This window comes from Malus domestica, chromosome 16 (genome assembly GCF_042453785.1).
Source record: "Malus domestica chromosome 16, GDT2T_hap1".
Taxonomy (NCBI): domain Eukaryota; kingdom Viridiplantae; phylum Streptophyta; class Magnoliopsida; order Rosales; family Rosaceae; genus Malus; species Malus domestica.
In genome coordinates, this window is record NC_091676.1 from 21,654,380 (window position 1) to 21,665,122 (window position 10,743).

A 10,743-nucleotide genomic window follows, 5' to 3' on the forward strand; every position below is an offset into this window, starting at 1 on the left:
ACTAGGGAATTTTGGCTAGGGTTTCTCTCTTTTCTCCGAGAGACAAATCCTAATTATTAGGAGCATATGAGAGAACTCAATGGGTATATACACAACCCCTTTGCTACACCCATAGTGTTTTTGAAGCCAAGGGCCTTGTGCCTTGGGTCAAGCCTTATAATTGACAATTAATTACATATCATAGGTGTGTGATGTCACATCCCGGCTCGGGCCCTACCACATCCCAGGCTCGACTCCGCTGTAGCATGATATTGTCCGTTTTGGGCTGCGGCCACGCCCTCACAGTTTTGTTTCTGGGAACTCACATGAGAACTTCTCAATGGGTCACCCATCCTGGGAATGCTCTCGCTTGAACTCGCTTAATCAATAAGTTAATCAATAAGGCTTACAGGATCCACTCCCCTAGGCGATGTGGGATGTAACATGTGACCTCTTAGGTTCTAACTAAAGCTGATGGTGTAATTAATTAATAAGTTAATTTAATTAATTCCACTAGTTATGAGTGGCACCTAACTGCATGTCATGGCGACCATATTAGATAGAAGTATTTGTGAAAGAATCATAATACTTTAAAAAAAAAATTGGTCAAATATACTTGAATTGTTATGTTGATTTAATCTATCTACTACACAACTCTCAAACTTTAAACCCTTCTAGTTTGAAGTGATTAAAAAAACAACAAAAGATCTAACAACATTTTACATCCTTTAGGTTTGAAGTCATTTAAAAATGGACCACTAAGTTTCAAATTGTTCACATTGCACCTTGAGGTTTAGACAATGTATTAATTTATTCATTTTGTCTATTTGAACATGTAAATCTTCTAAGTTTTTTTTCTTCCTAATATATACAAGTCTCATGTTCACATTTTCATCAATTTAATGGAAGATCAAACAATCAATGCGACCAAAGGCATAAAGTTACAATTTTCAATATCTTAGGGTGGAAATGAGAAAATTAAAATTTCATGACCGATTTTAAAAATCACTTCAAACTTGAAGGGTGTAAATGAAGTTAGCCCAAAATGAAAAAATAAAAAAAATGCTAAATGGAAACCAAATAATCAGGAAGATGGAAGCGGTATATTTGACACACCCCGTCCCGAAGGAGGGCATGCTGGCCGTCACGTGAGAGTGACGTAACCATTTGCACAGTACGGAAGCTTTAATTATACAATTTATAAGTTGATACACCCGAAGGTGAGTCCTAATTTTGTCCAATCTGTCAGAACACCGTCGAATTCCTCGTAGTCACCACACCTTTGTGATTCCTGAACCTGGAGGGGCGCAAAACCAAAATTGAGTGGGTCAGTAAAACAATTCTTTTCCAAATCCAAACATTTTTCAAAACGTTGTAACCCCTCTCCGTAAAACCTGTATATTTTCCCAGAAATGTAAAATATAATTATACATATATATTCTCAATACTTTAATTCATTAACTCAACATTTTTTTCTTTATCAATCATGCCATGCCATGTCTAATTCAACAGTTAAGTATGGATGCATCAACAATAATCATATCAGGTGCAAGAAAGTAATCAACCGGAGGCCCTCTAATAGCCCTGTACGGTTGAACCTAGAGCTCAAAATCTATCATTATCACTCTACCGGAGTCACCTCTGTGACCCGTCCGGCCTTCTGCACACAAGTTACGCTCTAGTGCTTCTCATAAATCATCTGTGCACATAATCTAAGGTCACCCACCAGTCGGAATCTCACTAACACTCTCGAGACTGGTCTGTCGTACCCACTCCGCGTGGACTGTACGACTAGCATCTACTTGGATCCAAGGCGAGCGTGCGATGCGGTGAATACTATAAGCACTAAACCATGGTGCAGGATTTGAGCTCAATATATATCATCATCATCATAACAGTAATTAAATACTCACCTGTGCGTCCACCGCACCATTTCATACATATGCATCATAAATCAATTCTTACCTGTGCGTCCACCGCACCAATTCATACATATGCATCATAAATCAATTCTTACATGTGCGTCCACCGCACCAATTCATACATTTGCATCATATATTAATTCATGCATGGCATTTCAACTCACATTTCTATATACTTTTCATATCAATTCTATGCATGGTATTTCACTTCCCGTTTTTCCACATAACTCATATGCATTTCATTTTAAACATATTTTCATTTCAATTCAATTTCTGGGAAACGTCAAGTATATATATATACGGAAAACAAAACTGCCCACTCACCTGGAGTTCATCCAACAACTCCCTAGCACCACACATCAAGGCGTCATGACGATCGCCGCCTAGAATAGTAATCAAATCCAGGCTCAGAATTCATATCGATAAAATATATAACTTATATAAAATACGTCACTACGTTGATCGATCCGGAAGATCTGCCACTCAGATTTTAAATCCATAACTTCCAGAGGTCCACATTATACCTCTAGGACAACATCCTAAAATTTCATTACCATCCAACGGTCGGATCTCCGTCAATTTCCAAAACTAAGTGACGGTTAACATTTTATATTATGGACTTACAATTCCAATTCCGGAAGATCCGTAACTCGGATTCCCAATCCGTAAGTTCCAATAATCCTCAAATATTACGTATTACAACGTATCAAAGTTTGGTGACGATCCAACGGTCGGATCATCAATTCACATTTTCACCAAAACTATAAAACGTTATTCGAACACCTAACCAACAATCCTTAATAACTTTCTCATACGGTGCTCAAATTGGGTATATGAATATACCACGGTGATCTACTCGACGTCACGGACGTCGACATATTTTTAAAATAATTTTATTTTTATTTATTTTTTTTACTGTAGCACCTTCTTCTTCCTTGGGTCGCCGGACTGGTTTTTCCGGCGGCCGTTTTCTGAACAGTTTTTCAAATTGCCATAACTTTGTCATTTCTCAACGAAATCAAGTGCTTCAAAAACGAAAGTTGTATCCCTTGAAGAGACAAAGAGAATGGTACCTTGCACAACACCTAGTTCGCCGTGGTTTGGCCGGAAACTGCCTCGAAAGCCTCGGAGGTCGCCGGAAACTGGGTATTTTTCAAATGAGTATAACTTCTTCAATACTCAACGAAATTGAGTGAAACAAAAAGGAAAGTTGTAGTACTTGACGAGACGAAGAGATTGATACCTACCTCGACTCCTAACTCGCCGGGGATTCACCGGAAAACGCCTCGAAAGCTCCGGCCAAACTTTGAGCTTGTCGATCTCCGTGTTCTTACGTCCAAAAACTTCCAACGAAGCACTCCGAGCTTCCTTGGGACCTCACTAAGCTCGCTGTGATCTTGTTTTAGCCTAAAACGTAGTCATTTAGAAGATCATGAACAGTGCTCTTCCACGGGGAGTTTAGAATCTAGGTTTTCCGAAGTAAAACTTACCTGAAATTGGTGTCTACGTGATCGTGGAAGTTCCAGGAGTCCAAATGTGGTCTTATCTTGGACGTTTGTTTATGTTTTAGGTGGTTTTGGGTGAGGTTGAGCGTCGGAGAGGAAGAGAGAGAACTGAGAGTGAGAGAGAGTCGTGAGGGAAGAGAGAGAGTGAACTGAGAGAGAGAGACAGGGTACGGGAAAGAGGGAGAGAATTGAGGGGTGTGGGATCCTACCCAATCCCCAACTACAAAATTCTAACCTAAATTTAAATCTAAGTCTCCACTCTACTTACCAAATTTTAAGAGCTTAGATATAACGAACGTAAAAATTATACCTTAGCCACGTATTAGGGGCATTTTCGTAATTTCACGTCCTCGGAATTAAAAATTCCGGAACGGGCTGTGACAATATTGCCTCTAGTGGTTAGAGTCTTCCCCTTCACTCCCATTGTGTATCGGGTTTAAGCTCTTCCCCTCCTCTTAGTAGGGTGGGCACGATCCGGTTTGGCCCGGTTCCACCCTCAAATTGAAACCGGAACCGAAAATTTTCAACAGTTAGGTTTGGTGTGGTTCTGCTTAAATTTTTACTAAAACTGTACAGTTTGGTTCATGACGATTCTACTTTGATTCATGCTGGTTTATGATTCTAACCAAAATTATATATTTTTTCTAATTTTCTACTTCCAATGCCAAACACATATTTCAACCACAAATTAAGGCAAATTTGAGTTCCCACTACTAGATCTACAAGATTTATGACCAAGATAGAAAATGTACATATAAATATAAATCAAAAGATAGAAAGCCTTAGATCAAGGCCAAAGTGTACATCTTAAACTAAAACTAAAGTGTACATAATGCATAACATACTTATAAAGAATGGAGAAAATAAAGTAGGGGGAGAGAAGTCATAAAACAACAAGGGTGGAGGACAGAAGTGAAGAAAAATAGGGAGGGGGGGTTATGCATATGGCCTTCTTGAAAAAATGTCTTGTTTATATAAAAATTGTTGCAGTCATATTTAGAATAGGAATGTGATTGTGTAAATCCTAGTGTAATCCTAAAAGGGTAAGGATTTAACCTATCTTAATACTATAAATAAAGGCACAATGGGGGTGATACAACATAAACCTCACAATTAAATCTCTTTCTTCTCTCTCTCTTGCCCCCAGCCTCTCTCCCCCTCTAGTCCTAAATATAGTTAAGTGAAATAGGTTTACAACATGTTATCAGCATGCTCTTGCCAGAAGCTAAGGAATTGAAGGATCGTAGGATAAGGCTCTCTTCTACAAAATTTAAAGGCTTTTATTTGTTTTCTGCTAATCAGGCGCCAGGCCTTTGACTTGGTAGGCTTACATGGGCCTGAAGTCCCGCAGCTTTTGCTGCTGGGCTCCCCAGACCACATGGCCCAGAGGCCTGCAGACCTCCCTTGACCCAATAAGCCTACAGCCGAACTGCAGGGCCTATTCCCGCAATATTTTTTCAACCTAATGCCAATTTTTTTCATCCCCGCGTTATAAATCATGGCCAAAATTTTTTTGGGGTACTTTGGTTTACGGTAATTAATTCTAATTTAATTATCATTTGGTTTATCACTAACCGAAGCTAATATGACCCGTTTGTCATTATTATTTTGCTTCCACAATCGACCCCGTTTGGTCCCGATCTATTAAATTAATTAAAAGTGACATGCAGTCTATTAATCTGATAATTAATCCAAAATTATTGACCTGAAGATCTCTTTTGGACACTAACAATTCAATAATTTATTTTTATACTTTGAACCGTTGACATCCTTTCATAGTCCCAAAGCTCTCACACCTGAGTTCTCGAAACAACTCAAATCCACTACACTTAAATTAGCATATTGCATTTTGCGTTCTTACATGAACCTCTCCTTTAGGAACTAATTGTTCATAAAACTAAATTGAACTTGTTGTTTTATATTTAGTGCCTTTGAAACCCGAAGTTTTCATTCAAAACTTACCACATGAAACCTATAGATTTCATGCTTAAATTAAACCAATGCTTGTTTATAGAACCCGAATGTTCTACGATGTATGTCTATGAATTACCATATGACTATCCACGTTTTGTTGTACCCTCCATTTTAGGGGCATGCCAAACTTGTTCCAGTATCTAGAAGAAATTACCTGAAGTGGGTTCAAGACGTGAAGTTCCATCTGATTGCAAAGTGTATTAGAGCCTACTGATGACAAACCCATCGATGAAGCTTAGAAAGCTACTGCAATGATCTTTATTGAAGAAATATCCATGATGCACTGCAGACCGAGTACCTCACTGAGGAAGAGCCACGCACCATTTGACTTACTCTGGCCAACCATTTCGATCACTATAAAGACATTTACTTGCCTGAAGCAAGACACGACTGACAACATCTACACTTCCAAGACTATAAGTCCGTGAATGAATACAACTCTGAAGTTTGTAGAATCCGATCACTGCTTAAGTTCTATAAAATGGACTTAACAGAGGCATATCTCATAGATAAGACCTATTTGACCTTCCATGCCACCAATATTGTCCTGCAGCAACAATATAGGGCACATAAGTTCACCAAATTTTCGGATTTGATTTTTGTTTTACTTCTCGCTGAAAAGCAGAACCATCAAACTAGACCCACTGGCTCGAATGTTGCTCCTGAAGCGCATACAACCAATTCTAGCAGTCACAAATGACGAAAAAATCGTCATGGATGTGGCAATGAGGGACAAGCCCAACCACGGGCCCAAGGTTAATAAAGCCAAGGCCTACCCAAGGGAGGAAATTTAACCTAGAAGTGCCAACCCCTTGCCCTTAAGGCCCCAAACTTCAATAACAAGGGAAAAGCTACCGTTCAATCGACTTCCACTAAAATGGACATGTGCCCAAGCAGCTGTTGCTGGGAATAGGGGAATAAAAAGGGAAAACTGCTGGAGACTTGAATGGCGGCAGAAAAAAAATGCAAAAGAGGGGGAATAAGGCATGCAAGAGATCAAAAGCTTGTAGAGCGCAAAAATCTCCTTCGGTTCAAGGGTTTCTCATGGTTTTCTTATCTTTAATTTTGTTTTCCATGACTATGTGTTTCTAAATTCTTTTGCTAAGGCTACAATGTAGCCATACAAGAATATTTTTTGTTTTTAGCTATTTGATTATCCAAGACAATTTCTGTTATGTTGAATCTCAAATTTTGGGCTTAATTCGCTCGTTCTTTCATTCTTGACGGTTGGCCATCACTTGGATGAATTAAGAAGTGTTCGTTGTAGGTTCATAGGCATACACCCATGTTATGTTCTTGTTCAAATCATGAGTTTGAGATCACAATTTACTACAAGCATACACCATGTTCTAGGTTTTGTGTGGTTGTATAAAAGTTTCCATTGTACTTAGGGAACTTCAAGTTGTGAAATCTAGGCATACACCATGTTAGGTTGCTTCTTAGAAGAATATAATTTGATGCATACATCGTGATCGGATTATAGAGTTGGAAAACTTAATCATCAACATAGGAGTTGTTAATTGGATAGTTGATAGCTAAGAATCAGAATAGGATTGTTATTGGTGAAATTGGATGCCTTAGCCTTTAACGTCTTGTTTGTTATTAAGTTTTATTGTTATTGGTTTATTTATTTTCTTAAACTTTCAGCAATTTTATCTTTTAGTATTAATATTCACAACCAATATTTCCTTAATTTTCTTCCTCAATAATATTTTCAATTTCATTTTTGCGTTAAGTGGTTAGTTATCGAATTAAATCACCATTCCTTATGGGATTCGACTCTGTACTTGCACTTCTATACCATCTAACCATGCACTTGCGGATAAACGTGATTAGAATTAATCTATTTTAGGTTGCTCTAATTTACGCATCAAGTTTATGGTGTCGTTTCCGGGGAACAGTTGCCTTTGATTTAAGTACTAATTGTTTAACCCTTTGTTATATATATTAGTTTGTTTTCTGATTTGTATTTTTTTTCTTCGTATCTCAGGTCATTGCCCTTTGGTATATGAACGGAAGGCGTTCAAGAAGCCTTTTGCGAGTTCCTTTTGACCCAAAGATCGAACGTACTTTGCGAAATCTAAGAAGGAAAAAAGAAACGCAATAGATGGCACAGTTAAAACTGCATTTGTCTTGAGCAACTTTACATCTTCCTTGTGCAGCTATGTGTCGGCTTTACTTGTTCCAATTTCAAATAAGGATTGCCCATTATTTCTTCTCAACATTAGGATGTATCGGAAGATGACTGTGTTTGGTCCTTTTGAGGGTGTCATAATCCCTTTGACTGTTGTAGGCTTAGCAGGCTCATCATCGTCTTTGCTTGAAGATGGGACGGCTTCCCATTCTTGCTTCCTACGCACGGCTTGCCACTCTTGCTTTTTAGGCACGGCTTTGCCTGTGGATTTACTGTCTTTTGGAAGAGTTTCGGGCACCATGTTTTCATCCATGTAGAACTTGGCATCCACGAAGTGTGATTCGGCTTCTGTGAATGGCTTGGTGTGGCCTTGTATCACCTTTACTCATTCTCGGCAAAACCTTAAGCTTTGATGAAGGGTGGACAACACTACTCCATTCTTATGGATCCAAGGTCTTCCTAAGAGCAAGTTGTAGGAAGTTCTTGCATCAATCATGTGGAATAGCATGCTTGATTTGAGTTCGCCAATGGTCATTTCCACTTGGATCAAGCACATCGCTCTTTATCCTCCTTGGTTAAGACCTTGGATTAGGAGGCGGCTTCGAGATAGTTCATCCACCTTGATGCTGATTGTGGTCATTGTTGACTTCGGCATGATGTTTATGGCCGATCCACCATCCACAAGCATGCGATTGATTTCATGCTCTCTCACGTACCCAAAGATGAAGATATGACGGTTGTGAGTTTTTTATCCCAGCAGCAAGTCTTCGTCAGTGAAGTTGATTGCATCATGGGCAGCACAACATGTGGCATATTCATGTGGCCGAAGCTTCAAACCTTCGTCCTTGCTTTCTTACACTTCGTGGTCGTTGGGACTTGCCACGACCGTTACTAGTGCTTTTCACATCTCATTGGGCAATCATAGTGCCTCCTCGATGCTAAAGTGTGTTGGCAGGCTTTCGTTGGGCATGGGGGTTTTCTCTTTCTCGATGGTGATAACTTTGCCTTTTGAGGGCTCTTCTATCTCGATTTCAACCATGTGGTAGGCAGCAGCAGTGCACTGTTGCAAGAAGTCATTCCGAAAGTACTTGCGCAAGGAGACAAGAATGCGTGGCTCTTACTCCATAGATTCCATAGCGTATGCCGGCTTAGCAGCTCTTATGTTTCTTTTGGGCTTCCTATTGTTGCGACGACAGTGCTTTCTTCCTTGTTCCACCTTTAGGCTTGTGCGTTGCGGTCTTGGCTTCTTCATCTTTTTGTAGGTCACCAATGTCCATCATTCTTCATCATCGGTAGGCGCATTATGGTCGCTTGCCCCTAGTGGCGGTTGTACGGAATATGCCGTGTGGCTTGAGCATGGACGGGAGTGGGCCTGCGTTATTTGGAGAGGTACAAGATCGAATGATCCAAATACAATCGTAGTAATATGTGTTACGACCGTGTCTTCAAGGTCAAGCTTGATCTACCCTTGTTATGCTAGTTTCATGATGAGCTCCTTGGGGACGAAGCACTTGCCAACATGATGGCTCACGATATGATGGCACTTGCAGTACCTAGGATCATTAACACGATATGATGGCACTTGCATTCGAGTAATTTGATCACCCTTTTTTCCAGCAAGTTATTTAACATTGCAGCCATGTCAGAGTCAAGAAAAGGGTACGTCTTTTGCTCCAGTTCCCTCAAGGTATTTTTGTACGTGTCTTGGGTGCGAAAAGGCTCACCTCTCTTCATTTCCTTTGTTTTGTTTTTAGAGGAGATCTGGACGGGCGTAAAGGAGGTCTTGATAGAAGTAGTGTTGATGGTAAAAGCTTCATTGGCGGGCTTCTTCCCAGTCTTGTCTACCTTTGGAGCAAAAACCTTATCCTTCTTGAAGTCGATGATTGGCTCTTTTTTCCATGATTAGTAATACTCAGCTTCATGTCATGTGACCAAGTTGCTAACTCCTCAAATGTTCTTGCCTTTATGCCTTAGAGGATGTAATGTAACCCCCAGTGGATGCCTTGAACACACATCTCAATGGCAGAGGTTTCAGAGAGCCAATCTTTGCAATCCATACTCAATGAGTGCCATCTATTGATGTAGTCGACGACAGGTTTGTCCTTCCACTACTTCGTGCTCGTCAGCTCTAGCATGCTTACAGTGCTATGAGTGTTGTAGAAGTAGTTGAGGAATTGCCTTTCAAGCTGATCCCAGCTGTTGATGGACTTGAGATCGAGGTTAGTATACCAGTCAAAAGTGTTACGTTTTAGCGAACGCACAAACTGCCTGACGAGGTAATCTTCCTCCGTCCCAGCATTGTTGCAAGTGTCGATGAAATGGGCAATATGTTGTTTGGGATTGCCTTTTCCATCGAATTGCATGAATTTTGGCGGTTGATAACCACTTGGCATCCATAAGGCATCAATCTTTTTAGAGTAAGGCTTTGAATACAACACGGAGTCATGTGAGCTTCCTTCGTACTGCGCCTTGATGGTGCTTGTGATCATCTCTTGCAACGATTGGATAAAGAGATCCCATGAGTGTATTTGGTCTATCTCCAGCTTCTCTTCGGTTTTCTCCACCAGAGGCTCATTTTCTTCGTCAGTTTCTTTCTTTGGTGGATCAACCTTTGGGTCAGCTTTCTCGTCGTGCTACGCCTCCAGACGGTTGATAAGTGTAGAAATCTGCAAGTTCTTTTCCTCCATGGTCCTTGTCAGCCTTGCAATTGCTTCGTTCATCAGAAGTCAACGACTCGGAGTACCTCCGCGGGCTTTCTTCCCTTGGCGTTCTTAGCGAGGCCAAGGTAATCACTGGCTCGTGTCTCGGGTACTCTTGTTCCTTCGGCAAAGTTGATGTAGTGGTGGAAGGCACAGCAGAGAGATCTTTTGCCTTGTTTCGGATTGTGACGCTCAAAGTGCCACCACTTGCGGCAAGGATGTTCTTGTTCTTTGCCTTGGTTGCAGGAACAACTTTATCCTTTCTTGATGCCATGTGTGTTTCTTGTGGACTTGAAGACAAAGATGAGAAGCAGAGATGTCCCACTGGGCATGCCAAATTTGTAAATACGAAAATTCTGTAACGAATGAAACGAGAACACGTGTACAAAGTAAATTTGTATTAATAAATTTGTAGGGTTACAATCTCTGTTTACAATTTTCCTTTGATTCCGTCTTCAAATTTGATGTAGATGCGTAGGTTGTTAATCCAAGGGTCGAGATGACTTGATCTCGGACGAACGATTAAACGA

The 10,743-nt window shown here is 40.3% G+C and overlaps 1 protein-coding gene and 1 long non-coding RNA gene across 2 annotated transcripts; both read right to left on the bottom strand.

Moving 5' to 3' along the window:
* Positions 1-1,033: 1,033 nt before the first annotated feature.
* Positions 1,034-3,625, bottom strand: LOC108172588 (uncharacterized). The gene is made up of 5 exons (XR_011577486.1): positions 3,392-3,625; positions 3,149-3,308; positions 2,975-3,043; positions 2,226-2,284; positions 1,034-1,276 (listed from the first exon to the last, which is right to left on the bottom strand). It is a non-coding gene; the product is annotated as an uncharacterized lncRNA (long non-coding RNA).
* Positions 3,626-9,622: 5,997 nt separating this feature from the next.
* On the bottom strand, positions 9,623-10,487 carry LOC139193056 (uncharacterized). Its single transcript, XM_070816012.1, has 2 exons — positions 10,308-10,487; positions 9,623-10,147 (listed from the first exon to the last, which is right to left on the bottom strand). The coding sequence occupies exons 1-2, from the start codon at positions 10,485-10,487 to the stop codon at positions 9,623-9,625; spliced, it is 705 nt and encodes a 234-aa protein (XP_070672113.1).
* Between the last annotated feature and the right edge of the window lie 256 nt (positions 10,488-10,743).

Coding starts and splice junctions, on each gene's coding strand:
- LOC139193056 (XM_070816012.1), bottom strand. CDS start 10,487: ATGGCATCAAGAAAGGATAAAGTTGTTCCTGCAACCAAGGCAAAGAAC. Junction 10,148..10,307: donor AGTACCCGAGACACGAGCCA/GTGATTACCTTG, acceptor CTGGAGGCGTAG/CACGACGAGAAAGCTGACCC.